General features: G+C 41.7%; 1 protein-coding gene across 2 annotated transcripts in view; it reads left to right on the top strand.

Moving 5' to 3' along the window:
• Positions 1-26369, top strand: part of LOC117481180 (multidrug resistance-associated protein 4-like) — an 81964-nt gene that overhangs the window by 9249 nt on the left and 46346 nt on the right. The window contains exons 20-31 of one of the 2 annotated variants that reach the window (XM_034128770.1): positions 4326-4405; positions 10537-10687; positions 11468-11587; positions 11707-11817; positions 11936-12036; positions 13622-13813; positions 16673-16828; positions 19688-19777; positions 20237-20409; positions 21093-21198; positions 22506-22640; positions 24000-24923. In XM_034128770.1, coding sequence (XP_033984661.1) covers positions 4326-4405; positions 10537-10687; positions 11468-11587; positions 11707-11817; positions 11936-12036; positions 13622-13813; positions 16673-16828; positions 19688-19777; positions 20237-20409; positions 21093-21198; positions 22506-22640; positions 24000-24077 — 1493 coding nt within the window. In that variant the 3' untranslated portion in view covers positions 24078-24923. Of the gene's footprint in view, positions 1-4325; positions 4406-10536; positions 10688-11467; positions 11588-11706; positions 11818-11935; positions 12037-13621; positions 13814-16672; positions 16829-19687; positions 19778-20236; positions 20410-21092; positions 21199-22505; positions 22641-23999; positions 24924-26369 lie in introns of those variants that run through there. The other variant, XM_034128769.1, reaches the window with a different exon arrangement.

The following is a 26369-nucleotide window of genomic DNA, read 5'->3' as shown; positions in this document are numbered from 1 at the left end:
CAAACACTTTGAATAATGTAATAATCTGTTTAATAGTGCAGCAAAAGAGAGGCTTAACAGACAGTGCTATCTGATTGCTGTTGTGCGGCTATCAGTAACCATTGTATGTCCAGTCCAGTCATTACAGCTTGGCCTCTAGGCTGGCTAACAACACTGTGTGTCTGACTGCATATTTAGACAACTGTCCCAGAGAGGGGGTTTCTTTTGTCCTTTGTCCAGTCAACAGTAGATTAAGCATGACCGTGACATTTTTTTTGACAATATAAATGACTTTCACTGATTTACGTTTTTCATTTCTTCTCTCGCTCTGTATTTTTGACTCCTTTACTTGAGTGAAACCAAACAGAAAAGACCAGTAAAAAGCTGTTGTCAGCTCTGTCACTTCTCTCTCACTCTTCTTTCTTTCTTATCGCGCTGCTACTGTCTAAACCATTTCTTTTTCTTTCACACAATAACCACTTCTCCATCACAACTGTTTCCACAACTACTTGTCTCATGCAATAAGTGTGAGCCATTTGTTGCTGTGTGCCTATGTGTTGTTAAGGATTTGACAACTGTTTATATGTGTAAGTGATAGGTGCACTGCTGCTGAACAGGCCCAGTGTTTGATAGCTGTCCACAGAGTGAAAGGTTACCATTTCAAGCATCACTGCACAAAGGTCTTATTTGTTATTCTGTGAATGTGGTTTATAACAATAGAGTACAGCAGTGGTGAATTATGATTGATGGAGAGGCATTGTAGCTCTTCTGTATCAGACACTGAATGCCTCTGCGCCATTTGAATCATGTGTTATCTTTTGTGTGGAAATAGTTGATTTCCAAGTTTTGTGATTAAACCTTTATATTTTGTATGGTAGGAAGACATCCAGATGAGTTTGATAAAACTACGGACTGATTTTTGCTCTTCTATATGAATTTATATAATCTAATATATTCATGTTTCTACATTTTTGAAATATGTACAGCTGTTCTTCCAAATGTGATCCAGTTAGAGCAGCGGAGACAGCGGTGGATGTGTTGAGCTGATGTTGATCCCTGTAATTTAGTGTCATTGAGTGGGCTAATCCCCTCAGAGACTGCAGGCCAGGGCTTCAGCTCATCGGCACAGTCAAGGAGTGGAGTTTCAGTCTACACACACACACACACACACACGCACACACACGCACACACACGCACACACACGCACACACACGCACACACGCACACGCACACGCACACGCACGCACACACACACACACACACACACACACACACACACCCACACACACACACACACACAACCACACACACCTTTACCGTCCCCCTTAGCATCGGCATATTGGGCCATCTCAGTGCCAGGTGTCACTCAGTTGCTGTTGATGCAGGGAACATTAGATCCTCTGTAGTCAGTGAAGTGAGATTCTAATTGTGTCTACAGAGGCAATGTTTTTAATGTCTGTATTTCAGGTCTTGGATGCAAGAGTGTTAAGAGCGAAGTCGAGGAAGTACTGCAGAGAGGATGATGATATCGAGGTGTGTAAATTGAATGTGGAGATGGAGCCGTGTGTGTGTGCAGTACGGCTGATAGGGCTCCCCCTCGCTCGGCACTTCCACTATTTAATTGCATGAAAGGGAAGCAGAGGAGATTGCAGGAGCCTGGCGGTGTGAGCGAAGAGAATGGATTTAGAATGTATTAGTATTGGCAGCAAGGCGCCGGCGGTGGGAGGCTGCCCCAGGCCCCGAGGCCCTTCATGGAAGTACAGGTGAGCTGTGCCACCTCCAGCCTTGGCAGCCCCCTCCCCGATATTCCTTCATTATCACACTTGCCTGACTGAAAGGCCCTTCCAACTGCACTGGGCCCACACATGGAGCAGCTCTGAGTCGTCCCCTTATCTTGATGTTTACAGGGAACAGCGATTTGCCACACGCCCTGCTCCAGCCGGACCCCACTGTTCCACTTCTTTAACTGTGATTGGGGGCCCTGCTTTCCTAATATCTCCACCTAAGGGGCCACCTTAGTTGGGAGGGCTTGATATTTCCTGAGCCTGAAAAAATGGTGCAAATCACCCCTGGAGTCTTAAACCATGATAAATGGTTTGATAGTAATGCTGCTGATATCCTGAAACGTCTATACCCCTTTCTACACAATAGGTGATATTGTTGACAACCACCCATAGTGATTGAAGCCATTGTCCCATGCCGATCTTACCTCATAGGCATTTCCATGCAGTGAATGTCTTTGTGTAACGGCATCACTGTAATGTATCCCCTCTATAGTCCGCGGTGGATGGAGAAGGCCTTTACTTCATCTCCTCTGAAACTCTCTGTTAACTGAGCCGCTTGTCAAACAGCTGATAGCTGACTGATGTTTTCTGTTTTAACACCCTCTAACCATGGTATGATGTAACCCAGAGAAACCTATCCTCTTCTTGCTGGCATTGTTTGTCAGATATGCATGAATTTAGGTCATCTATGGCTTAGACAGTAAAATTACATAAAATATTATTGGATCTTCCGCAAACACAGTTTGACAAATACTCCCCCCATTCCCAGACATAAGCAGTGATCTTCTACACTAGTATAGTAGCAGCTCTACCCCCTTGCATGAACCCTCCCCTCAGGATGTCTGTATGCTAAAGGGGCACTCACACTGTGAATAAGATTAGTCTGCCTCCAAGTGTACAACATGCTTACGCCACTTGACTTTGAATCAGTACTGATTTGGAGCATTGCTGGATTGTTGCGGGGAATAATGCTCTGGCTGGGTTTATGCAATGGCTGTTATGGGGAGCCCGGCCTCGTCTGCATGCATGTTTTTAAGGCGGGAGTGGCATTTTGGATAAAGCTGTAAGCTGCTTATGGCCGTGGAGAGAGGTGATTACAGGGCCCACCTCCATAAGACTGACTGGGAGGCTCCGAGGCAAGTTTTAGGTCAGTGGTGCCATGGCTCCACTCCACCACGCCTCCAGAGTGCCATTCTGCCACATTCTGCCAATGTGCCGCTCAGCCATTTCCTCTCTTAGTCCCGTAACAAGTCCCACCCTGTTACATAGCCTATTCTGTAAGCATGGATAAACACTTCCGCATGCTTGCAGGGATAGTTTCACTTTATCATGATTTTTACATTAAATACTGTATGCGAGTGCTGCTTTATTTATATTCTCTTCAAACTGATATTGTTTGCTTAATCACCAAGAGAGACAATGGGTTGCTTAATAGCTGTATCAAACATTATGACACCATTTGGGAGTTGTTTTGACAGTGAATATACATTAAACTACGCACAATACTGTATATCTACTGGTTGTTGGTGTCGGGCGCTGTACAATAGCTGCCCACTGCTCCTAGTACTAGACTCCTGGTACTAGGATGTGTTAAATGCAGAGAACACATTTCACTGTGTGTGCTGTGCTCTGCATGTGTGACCATTACAGAGGGTTTCATCCCTCCCAATTCTTCTTCTATTTTACCTGTAGCCATTTTTCCTATTGTGGCACTGCAGGCACTGCTCTGGTACTTCTTGTCTGCCTCTGAGTCTGAGTTCTTCCTTCAGGGACAGAGATAGAGAACGCCTTTCTGTATTGCCTGCCTTTAGGAAGTGTAGCCTAGGGATTTACTTTCACTGACCCTGCTGTAAACATTGTGGGAAAGCAACTGGAGTGTAATCTTATGTACTGTGGGATCAGAATAGGGGAGCAGAGTTACTAAAATGGTCACAATAAAGGACTGCCACAGCACCTGCGAAGCACCAGACAAAATAATGAACACCTGAGCAGATTGGAGGCAACTCAATTAACGTCACTGACACTGCCAGTCAGAACATAAAGGCAGGTACACAGCTTCTGTTGCCCTTTTGTTCCCAAACAAAAGGTTCCCTCGTGTATTCAGCCAAGAGTAGGGCAGTCTTTATGAAATGCTAGACAAATAATGATTCATTGTTTACTCTAGATAGGCCTGTGTTTTTCATCTGATATCACACTCCGTGTATAAGCTCTTTTCTATTAAGTTGGAAGGGACTTTGGTAACAGTTGCTCAATAGTCAAGTGAGTACAAGGAAATTGAAACAGACTAAATATTGTTATCAGTGGATAACAGAGGGAAATTCCCAAAGGATAAACAGTATTAGCATTTGACGCAGATTTTTTTTTCTAATTTCTATCTGCATATTAAATTGCACAATACAGTAATATATCTTGAATGTCCCCTCACACTACAAAAGTATACATTACATTATCTTATTTTTCTCCAATAAAAGAATACTCTGCTCTCAATTGTGGGATTCTATCTTACATATATCCACTCTAATGTCTTGTAATCTGGACCTTTTGTGTTGTGTTGTTTTCCAGGAAGAATCCTCAACAGGTTTTCGAAGGACATCGGTTACCTGGACTCTCTGCTCCCATGGACGTTTGTGGACTTTATCCAGGTGAGTCTCACCTCGGCAGGTTTGGTCGCTGGCGCTGCAGCATGGGAAGGCCATTTCATGCCTGGCTAAACCTGCTTTGTGGTCCGGGTCCCCTAATCTGGAAACAATTACTGTAGGATTACCCGCCAGCGCGGCCCAGCGCCTGCACAGATTTAATAAAAGTGTGCACATAGGCTGAGGGCGTGGCTCCCACAGTGTGACACAACAGAAGCGGCATCTTCAGAGAATGTGTTTGGGGAGTAAGCAAGTGATTGGGAGAGAGAAAGGTACCAAAGAGGAAATAAAGGCCGCAGGATGATGGGGATGATGTGGAGAAAAACAGTGGGTATGCGAGGAGGGGGGTGACAAGGATGATGAGTTGAGTGGCAAAGAGAAGAAGTGTGAGCAGCAGGCGTGCGATGTGTTCGCAGGAGTGGACCTGGAAGCGTGGTAGAGGGGAAAGGGGGACAGGTCAGTTGGAACAGATCCAGAGTGGGACTTGCCCCTCTCCGCGCAATTCACCTACAGTAATGCTCTACAGTCTTCAGGCCTGGTAGCCAAGGGCCACCCTGGTGCATAACCAGGTAAGGTTACCAAATGCCACCCTGCCACCGTGACAGCCATCTCCCACGAAAGCCTGCGGAGATGAGCCAGCTCATGCACCTAGCACCACAAAGACGGGAATGTTCGCTGCACAATTCGAGGTAGAGGAGCAGGCGTGGCTCTTTGGTTAGGGCCAAAGAATAGAACAAAGGCGTGCTGAAAACGAATCCCCCCTCCACAATGCCTGAGTGATGTTTGTGGCAGATACCCATCTCACAGTAGACAAAAGCCATCTTAAATGCTGAAAGCACAAAAGATCATATGCACAAAAGCTTTTTGTCTGCTATAGTTTCCCTCATTTTGATAATAAGCTGAATAATGGCTGGGGTAAAATAATAAGTTTGCAGAAGGCGCATAGCTCCTGAAATGAAAACAGTGAAAGTAGCTTATGTCATAACTAAATACAGACTTGTATTGCACATATGAACTCACTGTACTTCAAGTATGACTTGAACAGTATAAGATATTACCTGCTTTTTCTTGGAATATAAGAGACATTACTATTTTGTAGTGCATTGTAGTGAAGAATAGCTTTTAGTAACTTAAGGGCCAACTTTCAATAAGACAGGATGTTCTGATTGTTTCTGCTGGTCTTTTTGTGGTGAGCAAGTGGGAAGTGATTGTGACTTGGGACAAAGGTGGCATCCTTTCAACAGAATACTTTTGTTTGTAATGCTTTCTGCTCTTGTTTGCAGGTGTCTTTCATGGAGCGGTCTTTAATGCTTTCAGGAAGGACGATTTTCACTCTTTTTATCAAAGTATTAGCCGTGCAGAAAAGCTGCTGATCCTGACTATTGTTGCTCATTCGCAGAGGGACATTTCCCCATAGTCATTGTTTAAATGGTTGTCAGGGGGGAATAAAGTGAAACTTCATAAACAATGCCCTAACTGGTTTATCTCTCTCTATGGGGAGAGGCCGCTTCTGTGCAGGGATTTGCACCAGAGCCTCCACCTGTTTGGTGGAGTAAGGCCTTCAGCCTCTCAGCACTGCCCCCATACCCGCCTGACAAGGGGATTCCCTCAAGCTGGGTGAACCTGGTTACACCCCAGAGCCCTATTTTTTTCACAGGTCTCATTTAGTAGTAATTTGGTGTATGGAGGAAAAGGCTTTTTCTCTTTTCTCTTTATGGTCACGGGACAAAGACAGAAATGTCAATTAAAAACACCTCGGGCTTCGGGGACTGTCTGTTTTTGTGAAGACTTGACCTTTAAATCCTGGGTTGCCATTATTTTCACAGAGGGGTCAGAGGAGGAGGGCAAGACAATAAAGGGTGAGTTCAGGGGTCTTTCAGTGAAGGATTTTGTGTGAAGGCTCTTGACCAAGTCACAACACTTACTGTGAGGTCCATAGCTACTTTCACAGTTGTTCTTAACCATCCACGCAAATTCAGTTTGTCAGCATGTGTATGTAAGACACCAGCTGAAAGCTACTCTCATTTAAGTAGGACTTAGCCTGGTCTCGGCATTGTTTATGGCATATAAACGTGCATAAACAGTAGCTCATAAATCAATTGTACAGCAGTAAAACCTACAGTCGAGAAAATATATAACACTTTATAGTGCGTGTGAGAAGAAGAGGTAGTGCGTGGTATACAGACACAAACCTAGCACCAGGACACACACACACAAACACACAGCAAAGGTGGCTATTGTCTAAAAACACTGGCGGGTGGATCGCTGTGTGAGTCTGTATATTGTGGCACATTGTGTGTCAGGCCTTTTCAGCGGCTTTGTGGGATATGAGAACTGCTGACGTAACCGTGAGTGCTGTAGGATGGGATTTCACTTGCTTTCTCTGCTTCTTTACCACGCGGGTGACAGAAGAAGTGAAGAATGCTCTGGCTCCAGGCGTTACACAGGTTAGCCTGAGAAACACAGAAGATGGTCCTGTGCAGAAATATATACATGTAGGCTGTAAATCCCCCTTTGACCATTGTTTTATGACATTGCAATTGTCTTCATGCACAAGTAAAAAAACTACAAGTGACAGAGAAAGGGGATAAGCCTAAAGAGGAACTATGTTAATTATTCTATTTACTTATTTGTCAAATTAGATTGTTTTGATTACACCACAAAACAGCATTGTGTTTTTGTCTGCTTATGGGTGTGTCTAACCAGCCACTCAGCAATACCACACATGGTCATTTGATGGCGAGCATTGGCCAGCAATATAGCATTCAATGTGTGTATGTGTGGTCTCCCATGATGCTGCGGTCCAGCACCTCAGCTTCTCTGACTCAGACATACAGGGTGCTTTGAGCCTGGGAACTTAAAAAACAAAGTCCCATCTACTAATCTACACTCTCACCTCATGTCAATATGACAAACCTAATGAATTCTGTGCATTCTGCCAACTACTTTTGTATTGGTGAATTGCTGTTTTTTTGCACATTTGAAAATGTTTTTGTGTTGTTTTAACAGAGAGAGAGAAAAGAGCAGTGGCTGAATGAATGAATTTGCTGGACACAAGTGATTTATAGTTGAGAGAAAGGGAGAGAGAGTGAGTGAGTGAGAGACCGCATTTCAAAGCCTTTCTCTTATTTCCAAAATGGGGTTGGAAATCAGCAGCTTGACTGAGCCCAAATAAGTGACTTCTTTTACCTTTTCACAGCACACAAAGGCCTAATCCTAGGACTACTTGAGCCACCAATGTAGACAGCGACTGAGACCACCACAGTATGTGTCAGACCCTCCTCACCACACACAAAACACATTGACTGCAGCTTTATGAAGTGAAAATGGCCCAGAAAGGGAAAATGTGAGGGAGGTGTCCACAGTCATTTCTCCCAAAGAAAGGGCATGGCATCTGGGCATTTAATGCTAAAATAAAGCCCAAAGACAGAGTAGAATGGATTGGGTCACTTCTTTTGTTCCAGAGCCCGAGTGGAACAGCCCTTTTTTGTTTCAGTACCACTGACCCCTGCAACTTATTGTGCAGCTCTGTCAGGGAAAAGTGTGGAGAGAAAAAAATTCCAGCGATGACAGAGGACTTCTTTTGAGGAATTTTCTTTGCTATGCTTTCCCCTCATTTCCTGTTTTGTTTGCTCTCTTTTTTGTTTCACAGTGGCAAATATTGCACACAGTCAGTAAATAAAGGGAGGATGAATAAGGCGTTGTAAAAAGCATACTGATTATTTGTGTCCGGAGGGATGTTTAATTAAAGGCAAGTGTTTATTTTCTGCTGCCGAACAACAGTCGCTATCATTGCCGAACACAAATATAGCAATTAACTTCAATTTTCTGCATTTACTTGGACATCAAAGAGCTGATAGAATCATTGAGAAAATAAAGCAATTAAGGTCAGCAGAGATCTCAATGGTCTTTGGACACAGCAGTGCGCCCACTGTGCTCGAATGACTGAATCACATGCGTGCAGAAGCTTTCTTTTCTTGCTTAAGAGCAATTAGCGCTAATTCTTTATTTAAACAGTTTGTCCACAAAACCTTTCATCCTTTTATCCACTTTTATGTGCAGCGGGATGTGGCTTTGGGAGTTTTCTGTTCCTGTGTGGTTTCATAAGAGATATGGATGTGGTCCGGGGGGGTGAGGTGTACGCTTGTTGGATCACTTATCTGAGTCATCTGTGTGTAGTGTGGGTGGGGGGCCACGGTGTTCCTGATGCGGACATGATAAGCGGCAGACCACGCAAATGGGTCACATCAAACGGGGCCCTGACGACAGAGGGCCCTGGGGAGCAGGAGGAGGCAAGACTCCTATCTTAGGGTTCCTGTTCCTCCTCTGTTGCCTCAGATGACCCCACTGTCAGATAAGCCTGTCTCGGACCACCGTGGCCCCTCACTGAAATGGGCCCAATTAGAATTTAAATAACCCAATCTGCAAACCTGAATGAGCAGTGTCGCTGTGTCACCAAAGAGCAGCAGGAGAGTGAAAGAAAAACAGTTCATTTGATAAGACATTTGTTCAGTTAATATTTGATCCCCTCAAGGGAAGGCTGGATAACATGCAGTAATGGCTCGTGTGTCACCATCTCACTTTGCAGTCTGGTAGCCTTCCATCAAGGCTAAGATTGAAACTTATGTACTGTGAAATTCTTGGGATCAGTTGTGCTCAGTAGCCTCCACTCACTGTTTGATTGTGTGGGCTCCACTACAGCAATGGTTAGACTAGTAATACCCTCTTATCTGAACTGCAAATGGAATTGAGTAGCTTTTCATCAGGAAACTACACTGAAAGTGATCATGCCTAAATGTGTGCTTAAGTGGCAGATAACATCCGTAATTAAGGTGCTAAATTAAATTTTCATCTCTCTGGGCTAGTCTGAGACCACTGAAGGTAACGGCACGATCTTAATCTCCACGTCTCAGGATTCATCTTTTAGGATGTGTTTAATTTCAGGGTGTGAGGTTTCAGTTTTATCATGTACTGTATCAATCGAATATGAAATATGTAACACAGTATACCTTTCAGTTAAGAAGAAACCGTGTCTCAAATGTTCACTGGTGGAAGGAGTATTTCCTTCATTCATTTAAGAAAAAAAATATTCTTCACAAAGTAAACAAACAAACTTGAAAGATCTGCATTACATATCCTAGTCAATTAAAAGCATGGAAATACTATCAGGAAGATGTAGGCCCCTTAGTATCAAAAGTACAACTACTACCAACTGACCAATGTGACTGATATGTAAATTGCTGTTATATACAAATATAAAACAAGTTGTAAAAAAACATTTGCCTGTAAAATGTACTAAAGCAGAAGTATATAATTGCTTAAAATGGAAACACTTAAGATGATATACAGTATACTATCATATATATATATATATATATATATATATATCTGTTGATTCCCCAGTCCCAAGTTCATCAATAAAGTATCAATCTATATATCTATCTATCTAAAAGTATAAGGACCTCAAAATTCACTTAGGTACTGTACAATGGAGAATATTAACCACAGGTGGGCTTTGGTAATCATTTTTATATAATCATATTGATGTTTTTATCAGATTCAGTTTCTAAACAAAGTGCTTTGGTGTCGTCACACTCACTGCCTCCTATCCTGCTCAGGCAGCTCTGGTATCCTGGTCTAGATGTGTCACAGAGCCATTAACGCAGGTGATGAGTCACTGTGTTGTTGAGGGCTGTGTGGTTAGAGTGTGATGTATCAGACACCCACAGTGTGGTTCCCAGAGCCCTCTGCCAGTCACTGTGGCCCGGGCTGTTGGCTGGCTGTTCTGCCAGGGAGGCTTAAAGGCCAGAAGTGTTGAAGGGAGGGCCCAAGGGAGCCAGGGATATGAGCTGCAGTGGCCAAGTGGTAAATTCTCACCTGCTACTAAGTGAGAATTAGCGCTGTGGTCGTTTTCCTTTCACACTGTGAGTCACATAACCTCAGTCCCACAACCTGCTGTTACCTTTCTGTGTGTCTGTGATGGTCTCACACTTATACAACTGAAAGAGTTTCTCTTGTTTAGCCTAAATAACTAGTTTTGCTTCCCTGGTGGTAGCCACCACAGCAGCAGTGGAGCTGTTGACTCTGTTGCTGTTTGTTTATTATTGTTCTCCTTTCTATTTATCTTTCTGTCCCAGGTATTTCTCCAAGTCATTGGAGTGATTGCAGTAGCTGCCATCATCATCCCCTGGATCCTTGTTCCTGTTGCTCCACTTCTTGCTGGCTTCCTGTTTCTGCGATGCTACTTCCTTCAGACCTCCAGAGACATCAAGCGCCTAGAGTCTACCAGTAATTTTTTTTTTTTTTGGTGGTGGGGTGGGCATGTCCATTTGTGGTAAGAGACAAAAGCCGACTGCAGGAATGCTAATAGACCATTGAAGAAAGCCATGGTCATTAGCATAAAGGCTAAAGGTGGCGGTGGCCTATGGCTCGGCCACACGCAGTTTCCTCAAGAGACGGGAGTTCATGACATCACATACAATGGGGAAAATGCCAAGTGGGCATGACTAGGCCATTGCGGGCTTTAGTTCGTCTATTTTATTCTGGGCTGAGAGCCCAAATGCACATTGGCCAACAGGTTCCATCATCTTAAAGAACAAAAGTTCTAATAAAAAAGCCCAGAGGAAACATTTAGGTTTTGTCTATGGTTTTGTGAGCCTAACAAATAGAAACAAAAGACCACTCTATTGCAACCTTTCTCTAAATCAAAACTCTTTGACATGAGGGGCGTTTTAAATGTGTTTATGACGCAGTTCGTATTTCGCAATTTATAACCAGCTCACATTTTCTTTGTCTACGCCTTCTGAAGGAGAAAATATTAAGAAGAGAACCTTAAAAGCACCAAGTAGGTTATAATATAATAACTAAATTAGAAATACAGTTGATTACAACACAGAAGCAGTCAGTTATAAAAGCATGATGAATTAAAGAAAATATGTTTGATGTTTTTAGTATAGAATAATCAATGCATTTGTGTTGAAAAAGGTTGTTGTTGAATAGAGTTGATTTTACAGATGCATGTTTGTTTAAAAGCTAAAACATGTGGTACGTATATATATTATCTTTCAGCTCGGAGCCCCGTATTCTCCCACCTTTCTTCATCCCTCCAAGGCCTGAGCACCATTCGTGCCTTCAACATTCAGGAGAGGTTTCAGCAAATGTTTGATGAATATCAAGATCTTCACTCTGGTGAGAATAAAACATTTCATCATACCTATAGAAAGCCATTCATACTACTTATGGTTATTATTTCTATGTATCAGCAATATTTAGCTCTAGAGATTACATTGTGTGTATATTTTCAACAGAGGCCTGGTTCTTATTCCTGACCACTTCTCGCTGGTTTGCCGTGCGTCTTGATGGAATTTGCTCAATTTTTGTGAGCATCACTGCTTTTGGCTGCATTTACCTCAGGGATGGTACTGTATGGGTTTTGATAAACAACGAGACATTATTATTTACATGTGAGTCTTTATTAGTGAAACTGTAATGATAAACTCATGACTGTGTGACTGCATGTTTGCTCTGATACTACAGGATTAGAACCGGGTGCAGTGGGTCTGGCTTTATCTTATGCAGTGACACTTACAGGCATGTTCCAGTGGGGCGTCAGACAGAGTGCAGAGATCGAGAACATGGTGAGAACTTTGAACTGCAGGTTATATTTTCAGTGGATTATGTAATGGAATGTTTTTGTATTATTCCCAACATTTAACAAACACATCACAGTACAAGTTCTTGGCCCATAAATTCAAAATGGCCGATCAGACCAAGGGGTGACCAAAATCACATATTACCACCTAAAGTTCAATCATAGCAAAACAGGAAAGATAATATTTCAGTATAGATATTCTCACGATCAAACAAAAGAGGGAACATAAAACTAATACAAATTGATACAATTAAAATAAATTACCAATATATCTCATCTAGAAAATCCCCCCTATGATGTGACAGCCACTTGGTACATTCTGATTGGCCACTTCCTGTATTTAAGTGTTCTGATTTAAGTGGTGAATCTTTTGCCCCGGCCTACAACCAGCAATGGCATTCTCAGCATTGGTAACTCAAAGAATAGAAATGAGAACAGCTCAGGCTACTCAACAAAAAAAAAATTAAAAAATAAGACGTATTGACCAGTCGTTGAACCAGGGACCCTGCGGTTGATTGTCAACTGCTTTCCAGCTGAGCCACAGCACACACACTGAATCCATCTGAAAAAACGGAATACTATTTATTCCTGTATTTATTCATTTATTCATGTTTTTATTCCTACATTTATTTATGCTTTTATTTATTTATACTTATGACATGTTCCGACCTCTATATAAGTGAGGGTCTGAGCTCTCTTAATTCCATCGTGTCACCGGGCCCGGGTACAGGTCAGGAAGGGTAATATTTATATCGTTCTTATTATACATCCATGGGTAATATGAGCGTTGTGGTTCAACCGATCTAAAGCACTTTCTGAAGCAGTCACGTGGTATTGAGGGGCAGCGAGGCTTCGTTTGTCATCGGTGACGTCACTGGCCCAAAACAATACAAGCCTCGATACAAGCTTCACAAAAAGCTTCGGGGATAACTCGACACACGCTCCGAAGCCTCGGCGCAATACGTAACATCACTACTAAAGACCAACTTGAGTATGAGGTGGGTTAGCTTAAGTGCCTACACTACAAATAAAAGCTAACATAAACTATCATGTATGGAACAAAAGATGTGTCTCACAATGCATCTGTTTGCTGATGTGTGTGTATAAGGTGCATGAGGCACATTCAATAAGGAGAAAAGTATCTTCTAAACTTTAAAAATCTAAGCTGTATACAGGAGGGTTACAAACATTTGAATCTGCTGTGTGGCAGTAGGTGTTGCATTGTGGGAAATGAAGGATCATTTGGACTACAAGTCAACACATCTCAGCCTCTGCTGTTTTAATTTTGGCCAGTCCCTTTTTAAATCTATGGAAGTACAATTATATGAATGGAGTACTACTTTATAATACGTATTCACTGGTTGAATATGATTATTTTGAGACTTAAGAAATGCCAGCAGGGTGTCAAGTTTACAGTTTTTTGTTTAAAATGTAGGTTTTCTGAATCTGAAGTACTGCTATGGTTTATTGTTTCAAAGGAGCAAAATGTATATATTAGAAATCTGTCTTTACAACTACAGTCTTCTGTATTTTGACACGTTTTGCGATAATCATTGCCTTATTTTGTATAGATGACATCAGTGGAGAGAGTGGTTGAGTATGCAGAGCTGGAGAGTGAAGCACCCTGGGAGACGGAGAAACGGCCTCCGCATGATTGGCCAGAGGCAGGCTCCATCACCTTTGACAGAGTGAACTTCTCTTACAGTGCCAGCGAGCGTTTGGTCCTAAAGAACCTGACTGTCGTCTTCCCATCCAGAGAAAAGGTTCTTGTCTTTATTCCCACCTGTGCAAGCTTACTGGTGTGCACAGCCCATGACTTAGATTGATATGCAGCTAGTGTAGAAGGCGTGATGTGATTCTTTTTATGTGGCATTATTTTCAAATCAATTATTAAAAGGACACCATATTGTACTGCTGAATCTTCATGACTATACCATTTGTGATTCATGGAATACATATCATGTAATTAAGACTGTTCAAGTGGATCCATTTGTTCCCAATTTGCATTTTGAGCTACCTGACGGTGACAACTGTTTATTCACTATAAGAGAGAGGAGAGGCCGAGGGAAAGGGGCGAGGGAGGAGAGAGAGGGAAGCGGAGGGAGATGGTTGAGGATGATTGAAACTGTGTTTAATGCAGGGGGTGTATTTTGCATGGCTATGGTTGGCCAGGGCGGCTGATTTCACAATGGATGGGTTGATAAGTGTAGAGGCCCTGGCTCTGACAGCCCATGGGAGGGATCTCTGCCACATGCCATGGGGGGGAAAGGCTTTGTGCATCCTGACAGTTCCTCTGACACCCTTTCCGAAGAAAACCTACAGTACAAGATCCATCCACTCTGGCCATCATTATTCACAAGATGTACATAATCATATAAAACCAAACAACTAAATGCAACACCTCAGTTGACCTCCCATCATTGAGCGAGAATCGGATTAGTAGGAATATATTGCTCATTTAAAAAAATCAAGGGTGCACAGTCCTAGTTTAAATGTGTACTATGCTAAAGACAATATTATGTAATTTCCACTAAGGTTTCTAAAGTGCTGATCTGAAATAAGATAAAACCGTTGTTTGATGAATGTTAAGGAAAGTGTGACCGACCAGTTCTGAACCATTTTCAAATCCATGTTGAGACGGTTCTTTTAAGACAGTCATTATTCTTATTTGGTTATACTTTGAAAATATATTTTTTAATTCTCTTTCAATTAGGAATTCATTTTATATCCTTGATGAAAGGGTATACATGCCTCTTGCTTTGTTGTCAACGTTTTTTTTTCTTCCTCTTAAACATTCAAACAGTCTTTTCCAGTTCTTACTCAAGTAGCTAATATTGGGCATGCTCACTCCATGGCTTGGCTTACTGGGAAAGTTAAGGGAGTCCTTCATGTCAATATTAACACCTGTGTATTTGCTGCTCTAAAAGTAAACATGTCTGCCATACAGTAAAACGGTCAGTCATTGAGTATGTTCAATTATTTTGTTAAATACACTAATAGTTCAATAAACACCTTATTTGTTTAGGTTTGGAGATATTGCACATAATTTGAGAGGATGTAAGCGAATATATGGCTATAGTCATGGGCCATCCTCCATTTGCTATGCCGTTGCACCGATTTGTGTTAGCATAATGTTAGCAACTTTGTTTTCCTTAAAAATGGCTTAATTAGACAGAGATGGAGTTGTGGCCGGCCAGGTACGGGCAGATGGCTCTTCCTGTGGTCCCTGTGACATGAGAGCAATTCAATTCAAGCCCAGTAATATTAAAACAAGGTCACTTCCTCCTCCAGCAACTTTATGCAACAGTTTATAGAGAGCAAAAACTTTCATTAGAGAATATTTCTTTATAAAAAACAAACTTACAAAGAGCTTTAGAATTTGAAAGAATCATAAACGTCTCAATACATGTAATGTTTTATAGACCATGAACCTGTATGTTGACTAGCAGAGTGAATACTCTTCTGCTGAGAAAGGATGACCCAATGTGTGTAGCTCCCATTCAGCAGCTCCTTCTGTGAGTCAGTGGTTGCAACAATGTTTTGTTTAGACTATTTTCCCTTTGAAAACATTCCTTTCAAACCTTTGTTAATACTAAATATCTAAACCTTTTTATCCTTGCTACCTGGGTGAAACGCATATGTCTGGGTTCTAAGATGTTTGTGTGTGTAGGATATTTTGGCACCGTGGTGAAGCCTTTTCAAATCATTCTTCCACAATACCCCTTTTCTGTTAAACAAGGAGGTTGCTTGTGCTGTTAGCAGTTCAATCATGTCTGTACACTCTTTGCTGCAGCTTTTTCATAAGAGAGATCTGGTATTTTCTGTTTTCACAGCAAATGTGTTAGTGAGATTTTCTTGACATGCGGTCACAAGGGGTTTAAAAACTTTATTTGCCATTTGCTCAGGCACACATGTTAAAGGTAATTGGAATACTCAGAGATTAGTAATACTAATAATAGGAATACAACAATACAAAGTAATAAGAGATTCACAATATATTGACATGACAATAATTATGTACACAGCAGTGAATATTATTCACAGAGAGGATTCTGTAAAGTTGTTTTTCTTTTCGTCTCAAGGATGTTGAGGTAAATTGTAAAGAAATGGTGTTCACGTCTGCACTCGGCTTGTATACTTCTCGATCGGGTGACTTTTACAGTACATAAAACACATACAAAAGACCGGTAGCCTATAACGTTTTTATAGCCTTGTTTAATGACTTTACTTGTAATCATAAAACTCGAGTTAAAATGACTGCACATTTGACCAAAATAGAGAAATTAGCATGTATTGCATGAAACTATACTACATTTACTACATAAACATGCAAAAGGTCTGAAACAAGATGATAGTTGATGGTACTCCTGCTCATGTGATAAAACAGCAAAGATAAGGACATCAATTTAGTGTAGACAAGTGTATTGATGTTTTCATATTATTTATTTTTTATCTCCGAACAATAATAGTGATTCTATTATACTTAGACATAGGAGTTGCTTCCTCAGTGATATTGAACAAAAAGAATATGTATAATTATTAGCCCAAAAGAGCAGAAAAAGTGGCTTGTGAATACACGTTTTCTTTCAGATTTAATAAATGTTGTAATTTCTCCACTGCAGGTTGGCATCGTTGGACGCACTGGTGCTGGTAAAAGCTCCCTGATCTCCGCTTTGTTCCGGCTGGCAGAACCCGAGGGACGAATAATGATTGATGGCTTTCTGACTTCTGAGATTGGCCTGCACACCCTGCGCCAGAAAATGTCCATCATCCCACAGGTGCCCTTTTTAACATTGGCCGTGACAGTACATATGGTAACCAGTGGATAAATGTAATGAAATATAATAAAATATATACGGTAGATATGGTTAGAACCACCCCAGAATGCAACTTTCAGCATGGAATAATAATGCATATAATGTATTTGTCCTTTCCTTAAACTAATGGAGTTTTACTTGACATATATGGCCTTTTTCTATTCTTCTTGATTGAGAAATGTCAAAACTGTAAGATGAATAATTTTAAGTCACCTACATGATGTTGCCCTTTTTTTATACGCCTGGCTTTTAAAAAGCTAGAACAAGTGAGGAAATGTACAGTCGTCTCAGGGGATTTCTGAAAGTGAGACAAACGGATGCCTTGAGACAGTTTAACTTTATTTCCGCTTGTTGAAACTGATACGGCATTAAGAAAATGCCAGCCTGCGGGTGAGTGTCAGCAGAGTGGAGGGAGGGGAGAAGACTCCCACGGCCTGTACTGTGAAGAGAGCAGTTCCCCATCCCTGACAGAGGATTAGCCCTCTACCCCCCAAACATGGGAAAGCTGCTTAGAAGAAGTCTCCCCCATCCTCACAGTCAGAGTCCCCTTGTACACCGTCACTTAGCCCAAGTCTCAAACATTTCCAGGGTGCAGCCAAGATGCCCTAAAACAGTTTCATTAATGCTTTTTTTGGTGGATTTGATAGGTTTCTGGCATTGCTTCTTCTTCAGATAAAGTTTAACTTCCCAGTCTAAAGTAGGTTGAGATGGATGTGATGTGAGTTTGATGAGATTTTGTTTACTCTTTTACCTTCTCTCCTAGAGGGAGAGAGTTGTACAAAGTGGCAGGTTGCAAGTCAGAATGTAAACTTCATGCTCATCCGTATCACATACAGGATGGCATTTCCATGATATGAAGTCCTAGTAAGGTTTTTCAGTATCATTCTCTTAGTTTTACAAACGGATATAGAGCAAAGTCTCTTGGATTTACACAAATCCATCTGAAAGCCTTTTTATTTTCCTGCGAGACGTCAGAGATAAAGTGATATTCAGTCAGCCTTTCACTTGGAAAAAAATCTTGATATAACTTGCTATTTTCCTTACCTTTTCATGTGGGACTTTGAGTGTGAAACTGTATGTATACTATACATTGCCAGTGAGTTTCATTATTTGCCACCCACTGATTTTATTATGATAAGCTTTTATTAGCATATGGCATTAAAAAAGGATCCATTTCAGTTTCTATTGAATTCTCAGGAATGACTGAGTAAAAATGAATTCTGTGGCAAACAGAGGGCTTAGAATTGGTGGAGCACATAATCGGTCTATAGAAAGCTGTGCTTGAAAGCAGTTTTTCCGACCTAACATTGAATCCTCAATTAAAGTGTGTCACAAAACTAGTTTGAATTGGGACTTCAGCTGGCTTAATGACAAGGTGGCATTTTGGTGACAGAAGGAAAAGTTCATTGGAAGTAAAGAGGTGGAACATTTTCTAAGGCGCAGGTAGCAGGGATGAAGTCCGGAAAGCTTTATTCTTCCTGCAGGAAAATTAAACAGTTAGTCCCGAGTCTTCTGACATACATGGAGGTTTGTTGAAACATTATTTTGTATATAAGGGATGTGTGTACAATGAATGTATCTGTGATTGTGGCTGTGACCTGTAAGAGAGCAGAGATGAAGGTGTGGATAGTGAGTCACATAAATACAAGAAGCCAGAAACCTTAATGCAGGACACTTAACCTTTTAGACTCATTGTGTACTCAAACTCCTGGTCTAATCTCACAGTTGCCAGGTGAATAATTCCTATCTTGACTTTAGGTGAGATTCATAGCTTGAGTAAACTGGAGGTATTACTGTATATAGCCTTGACTGTGATGAGGATACAGTTGGAGTTGGTCAGTTCTTGTTATGGGCAGTAGCTTACTGCTATGCGTCACCTCTGTTGCTGTGACTCTGCCATATATCATCCCAGCTTTTTTCAAATAGCCATTATAACCATTTAGGTGTCATAAATTCAGTTTCATGTTTCAAAGGAAAGCACAGCTGTTTTTGTTCACTGATAATAATAAAAAAGCTTATATGAAAAGCTTATCTAAAGCAGCTTTGTACCATGAGAGGCAAGACTGTCTCTCTATGAGGACCTGGGATAGTAAGAGGAAGTGTTCAGTAAATCACTTCAACACTGAAGCAGGATTTATGAATACATATCTGACCTGACACGAGAAGATGCCGGCTCACTCCTGTTTATCAGGTTAACCACGAACTGAGTGACATGTTAGAAAAGTGCCTTTGGACTTGTGGGCTCGTTCCTCTGTGCTGTAATAAAGAGCTTTATTTACTCTCGTAAAGATGACTGTGCGGCTAAACCTTGATACAGGTGTGTGGCTCACCATAAATACATATCTTTGACATCCTAGCTGTCTTAGATCTGAGGCTGTCCTTTTCTTGAGGGTAGACAACTGATACGATAACCCCTCCTGACAGATGCTTGTGCGTTTGACAGAGTAAAGCTGTTACTTTTTGCCAGACATTTTGAGATTACCATTTCTAATACACCTACTGTATGGAAGTCTTTGTACGGTAACTAGATGGCCCTTTTTGTCCCATCTTATATATTCCGACAATGTCACACCATTGTTATCCACCAACACTAGCGCACCAGCTCTGGTTTTCCAAGTAAAAATATCAACTTATTGAAGCATAGTTGGCCAGAACATTGAATAGAGCTCCTGAGAGGAGCAAGCCTTTTGTGAACATCTTCCCCTCAAACATTGCCTAGCGGCGCTCTATAAAGCTTGTCTTAACCCTTTCATACATCTTCCCCCTTGTCATTATCTTAACTGGCCACGGCCTTCTCTTTCTATATCCATCTATCCACAGGACCCAGTTCTCTTCACGGGCACCATGAGGAAGAATCTGGACCCTTTCAGTCAGCACACAGATGAGGACCTGTGGAATGCACTCCAAGAGGTACTCCAGCGTGGCTCTGAATGATTCCCCCTTGCCGGCCCAGGGGGGGATCCCTCTGTCCCCCCGTACAATGCTGCCATTCAGCCTCCCTGCTCGCCACAAGTCATGGGGGGAAATCCCATTAGGGCCATGGGGCCCAGCTCAATGTGCGGCTTGTAACTGGGAACCATTGAAAGTGCTGGGGGAGATGTGTTTGGGCAGTCAGGCCAACCAGGATGAAGGCTCCCCCCACAGTGAAGGGCTTCAGCTCCTGGTCCTGCCTCTGAATGGGTTTGGTGGCCTGGATTAAAGCTAGAGGCTGGCCACAAGAGAGCACTGGCCAAGGTCATCAGTGGACCTGGCCCTGCATTGTGCCAGGCGGTTAATGGGTGTGTTTGGATAGCTCTTTAAAGACATCCCCACAGGAAGCCTTTATGAAGGGGTAATGAAGGGTTGGGGCTCTGCTCTCCCTCTCTGCAGGTGCAGATGAAGGCCGTGTTGGAGGACCTGCCCAATAAGCTGGAGACGATGCTGACGGAGTCCGGCTCTAACTTCAGCGTGGGCCAGAGGCAGCTGGTGTGTCTGGCCAGGGCCATCCTCCGGAAAAACCGCATCCTCATCATTGATGAGGCAACGGCTAATGTGGACCCCAGGTCAGAGGACACTCGAGTCAACAAGTGAAGGATTCTACACTTTTGTTATACAAACCCAAATTATTCCTAAAACAATACATTCGTTCCAACGAATCTACAAATAAATGAATAGCACATTCAAGTAAAACATTCAAAGTCATTAGAGAGGCCACACATCTAACCCTTAGTAATTAGCAATGTTCAACCAATTGCCTGATGGGAAACGGATTATATAAAAGGATGATATTTTGTTATTATATCATTGGAGCATACGCTTATCAATTATTGAATTATTCATTTACTTGTTCATTTGGATCCCCATTAGTCACAACTACTTTTCTTTGAGTCCACAACATCATAGGCCACACAGGGTTGAATACATCAAAATGTACAAATTACACATTTAATATGACTTCAAATAGGCAGAACATGATTGTAAACCATATAAAATCTAAGTATTCCAAAAGAATAACACGAAAAATAATGCCTAATAAAACTAAACAATCTTCACAAAAGTCAAAATAAACTGAACCTATCTTTTGTTAACTGAAGGAGCTTTTCTTTCCTTTGTTTTGTATGCCCTCTATTGCACATACCTCACTGATGATGAGCCATTGTTCAGTGTTAAGTAAAAATCCCTGCCCAAGGGTCTAAAGGAAGAGTCTTTTTGTGCTGAGGTGTTGTGTTCCCTGCTCCTTTTTTAGAACTGACAGCCTCATCCAGCAGACTATCCGGGACAAGTTTAAGGAGTGTACCGTCCTCACCATTGCTCACAGACTCAACACTATCATTGACTGTGACAGAATACTGGTAAGTAAGAAAGCAGTACATTTCCATTGTCCAGCACTTAAATCAACATTTTAAACGAAACTCTTCTCCTTCTGTTAGCAGTTATAAGAAATAATTAAATTATCAATAATGACACTTTCAGTTATTACATTTAACGATTTCCCTTCACAAACATGTTCCTTCTCATCAATTATAATAAATGTAGCTTCCATTGTGTGTCAAATATGTAGTTCAACACTGACACACGGAAACATACCCCCTATATTCGCTGCCACTGAAGCATGACAAACACACCTGAGATTCAGAGCTTACAAACGCCTCCTCCCTTCATTGCAAGGAGCCTCCTGCACAATCTTTTAATTCACTTGCTCTATTTTGCAACAGCTGGCCTGATTCACCCTCACAGCGTTCCCTCATAGAGCCTCTGCTCAGGCCACTTGATCTTTGGCCCTCTCCTTCTACTGCCTGCAGAGGTGCCAATTAGTGCCATTTGTGGCAGCATTTGTTAAGCGTCTATGGAGGACAGGGCACAACCTGGTGGCTGCTCGGTCACTGAGAGGGTTGCTGAGAAAAAGCCAGATATCACACAGCGGGGGACTGTTTCACACCTACACTCGCGTTATATGCCCCCAGATTGTTTTGGCCTCACCTGGATTGCATGGTCTAATCTTAAGCTTTGCCATATTTAGACGCATAATGTTCCCAAAATACAAACTCCATCTCCTTGTATCCTGTCTATTATGACAGCAGCTGCAGCAGTCTCCCTTTCATACTTAATACACCCTGAAACTTGGCTTTAGTGATAACAAACTGCTCATTACCACTGTAAGGGGATGGAGCTTGTTAAAATTTGTCTGTGATATAATTGTAGTCTTTTCCAAACTGCTTGAATTGGCACTATTCTTTGTGTGGTTTATATGGCATGTGATGACACAGAAATGATGGTAATTGACTAGAGTGTCTTAAAGGTGTGATTGTTGGATTTGACTGAGGACCACCCCTGAGCTGCTGAAACGCCAGGATAAACACATGGATAAATCACTGATCTTCAGTCTGTCAGAGTCAGCGTGCTTGACTTTCACACTGCTAACAGGACACGCTCATTGTCAGTCACCCTGTTGAGCACAAACAGGCACCAATGTTTGCTGTTGCATGAGTCACATGAAATGGATGGTTCCTATGTGCAGAGACTACCGTTCCCCCCATTCATCTTGCACTGTCTGCATGCATCGCTCAGCAGGGAAACAGCTGATATGTCAGTTTTCCCCAAAGTAAAGTATACGTGCAGTGATGCCTACTCACACCCGGCATTGTATGTGTGATTGCAGGTTCTAGATGCCGGCAGGATCGAGGAGTATGACGAGCCATATGTGCTGCTCCAGAACCAGGAAGGGCTCTTTTACCAGATGGTCCAACAGACAGGCAGAGCCGAGGCCGCCTCACTGCTACACACAGCCAGACAGGTAACCACACCTACCTTTGTCCCAGGACTGGCTTGTGACTAAATAGAGTCCAGCCGTGCCACACTAATCCCAGACTCTCCCTTTAACTCCAGTCTTCATTGCTTACCTCCAAAATGATACAGTTAAGCAGAGAAGATGTGCATTACCCTGACAATGCAAAGACACTTGATTACCATTTTAATTTAAAGTGCCTACTCGGAGCAATGCAACACCATAACATTAATTTCAAGAGAAAAATTGTTCCCTTTGTAGATTTCCATCCCCTGATTTTATCAAAGAAACTCCCCGTATAATCTTTTTCTCATAATGTAATTTTGAGATCATTTTAGAGATGATTCCAGAAAAGCAGCTTTCTTTGCAATACAGCTATTTGGAAATATTGGGTTTAACTTCATCGCGATTTGGGATAAACTTTCTATGGGGATTACTGTAATGGAGAATGTCCATATTTTTTCCCTGTGAAATTCATTTGTGATGTATTTCCCCTTCAGACAGTGAACAGATAAGAGCTGGCTATTCATTGTTCAATTCCATTTTATGTGCATCTGTCTGGGACTTCAGATACCATATTGCAACTTCAAACAGGTCTTTGTGAAATAAGAAAAAGTAGGCATCATTTCATTTTCTCTCTGTCCCTCGCACAAATTTATCAGCGGAACTGTATCTCCTCCGCCAGAGGAGTGAAATGAGTAAAATACTGATTTCAAAGACTCAGCACACTGTGGTATTATTTGGTATCGTCTTACCCTGTACACTGGCGGATTGGTAGTGACATTGTTCAAGCCCTTACGTTTTCCTTTCTTTATTGTAGGGTGCTCTGCTTAGATCAGATTACCACGGCATCCATAACTGTCTAGCACCACTTATTAAATACTGAGATGGTCCACATGTTGTGTGTCAAGTTTCTATAGTTGTCAGTCAAGGTTTAAATACATTCAATAATCTGATATCAACCTCTAGCTCCTTTGTCCGCGTTGAAAGAGAATCCCAGAGCAGAAGGTATATCTCTGAGGCCGACCTGTTTTCACCTGTTTTCACCTGTTTTCCTCTTTTTCTCAAACTTTCTCTTATCGTTGGTCTGTCAGAGCCTCTTTGTAGTAAGAAACCATGTATTTTGTAAGCAAACACACAGGTAAAAATGAACTCAAATGGAACAAATAATTTCAGTGATTATCTCTGATATTTTCAACCGTGAATTTCCCAGAGCTAAATAAGCCACTTTTGCATGCTTGAGCGGGTGACAAATCCCTTCACCCAGCTCTGACTGGATCTGTCATGAATCACACCCTAAATAGATCGTAGCTTAGATTGGACTGTGTGCTTGTGTTCTGTGACACTGCTTCCCTGATGCACTTCCAGGTTTACATCAACAAAAAGCGAGTGGCAGACGTGCACTGTGCCAAGGACATCCATGTCATCTTTGAGACGTCCCTTTGACAGTTTGGAGAGTCGCTGTGGACCTCGTACTCGCCATCACTGACCAAATCTTTTTCTGGATATTCTTACATTCCTTCCTGTTAATCAAATGTATTTAGATTCCCAGTAGCTAGTGTGTAGTATGTGCTGTGTTTGATTGGCGCATTCTTTTGATATAGAACAACTAGCTGAGGCAGGGTGTGCCTTTTTATTGACAGGATTTTACTGCATGGCTGTTTATTGATTACACCCTGCTATGTTTATGTATGTGTGTTCTGGCCTCTGGGGTAGCTTCAATCCTGCACCGGTGCTCAAAAGAGTGCAGATATTGGATGTGATTATCCTGGTGCGATAAATTATTGGTGACTTAAATCATTCTTTTAAGGCACACATTGTGTAATAGGTCTGAGGTGTTTTTATTATTCAGGAAATGCTTGAAAAGACTAGGAGAATGTGAGAGGAGAGATGTTCTCAGTAATTATTGTGCCTTAATCAGACTATTGATTCTTGTTTTTAATTGCACAGTTTTAATTAAGTATCCTTCCAGCACTTAAACGATAGTGGTTATATGTCTACCTCAACTCTTGTCAAGAGAGAAGAGTACAATTTGAATGTAACATTTCATGTACGGGCAATCATAATGAACACTAAGAAACGTGGGACAGAAGTGTGTTGCATCTAATACATTTTAGAGACTATCAACTTTACCCCTATTTTTGTAAAATAGGCTTTTGTTGCTTTTAAAGCATAGCATAGCTTAGCTGTTTCTTTGGCAGTAATAGGACGTTTAGTATGACTATTTATAGCTCCTATGTACTTATATTGTTTTCTCAGTAAATGTATTGTTTTGTTATGTCATATTTGATGGAGTTGCACTTTGTAGTTTAGTAGTAAATAAAAGAATGTCTACAAATAAATGTCTTCATTTTGCATTTAAAACATTATCTTGGCTCAAAACATTCCCTCAATAACCATTTCCTTCTGCTGTTGCTCAGCCTGTGTTCAGATGTCTGAATGGTGTTTGCTTCAGTTCAGTGGTCTTGACCAAGATGCTACAAATTGGTAAGTGGTTAAGGAGAACAACCTAGTGATTATCTTCTTGAGTCAACTGATTTCTATGATGGTAAAATGCTACAGCCATTTACTCTGTTATTTTAGAAAGCTGGTGCAATATGATGATTATACCCCCAATTAAATTGTGATTTTCTCATCACCAGCGCAATTAGAAACGAGCTGTTTAATTCCCTTTCATACAGAAAAGAGCAAAGCTGGTGATTATGCGTTCAGAGATTGCTGTCAGTAAACACTTAGCTTGCTATAAAGGCTGTATTTAACCAGGCCCAGATTTGGGTGGTGAACTGCGGGACATCAGTTCCTTTAAACGCTGAGTGATTTACACAATTCATTAAAGCCAGTGAATCTTCAGCCAGCGTCATATTAAATGGTTACTTACTCTCAAATAGCCCCTTGGGAGTTGAATTGTTGGCTCACGAATAGATTAAAGTTTACATTGAAAAGAGAAATTGAATTCAGAGGTAATCAATAGCATAATGGGCCAGTGAGAGGAGCCTGCTGCCTCAAATGAAATTACCATATTTTTAATCTTAATTTTCCACTCTGTTTATCTGACAGTGTGGATGTGCAATCCAAACAGATAATGAGAGAGTGGGATATTGACAGAGAGGTCCTCTGGAGTGCTTGTTTCAGTGATTAAACGCTGTGATCTGTGATTACTTTGTGTCTGGTGTCAGGCTGGCAGCCAGGGCCCGGGGAGACACAGGCCCAGAGCAGCTGGAGCATCATGGGTCTCTGAGGTGCTAATGCACCTGACACAGCATTGACAGCATTCGAAATCCTATCAGGGACTGCGCCACACGGCAGCTGCCACAATAGGAATACTCATAGCACTATCTACATCAGAGTCAGCATATATCCTCTCTGCTCTCCCCTCGATAACAGTCAACACAAGAATGGCGACAACAAAGTTTGCACAATAAGTATTATTAACCAGATACCTTCCGACGTCCCCCAATAATAGCACCATTTTACGACGTATCTGAATACAGTAGGTGTGCAAATAGCAATGCCGTCAACATAGTGCTGATATGGCTTTAATAAATAAATGTGTGAGAAACCTGGCTGTCCCTACAATGAAGTGTAATCCCAAAGAAATAAAACACAAAAAAGGAGTCGGCACAATGTGGAGGCGGCGAGTGAAATGATGCATTCACACCGTAGCATTTAGCCCATCCACACTTTAAGAGAGGAGTGATACGTTGGTGCTGATTTGAGGATGTGATATGCGTCCTATTC

The sequence above is a fragment of the Trematomus bernacchii genome, unplaced genomic scaffold (genome assembly GCF_902827165.1).
Source record: "Trematomus bernacchii unplaced genomic scaffold, fTreBer1.1, whole genome shotgun sequence".
NCBI lineage: Eukaryota > Metazoa > Chordata > Actinopteri > Perciformes > Nototheniidae > Trematomus > Trematomus bernacchii.
Note: the sequence above shows the minus strand (reverse complement) of the source record. Positions and strands in the feature narration are given on the sequence as shown.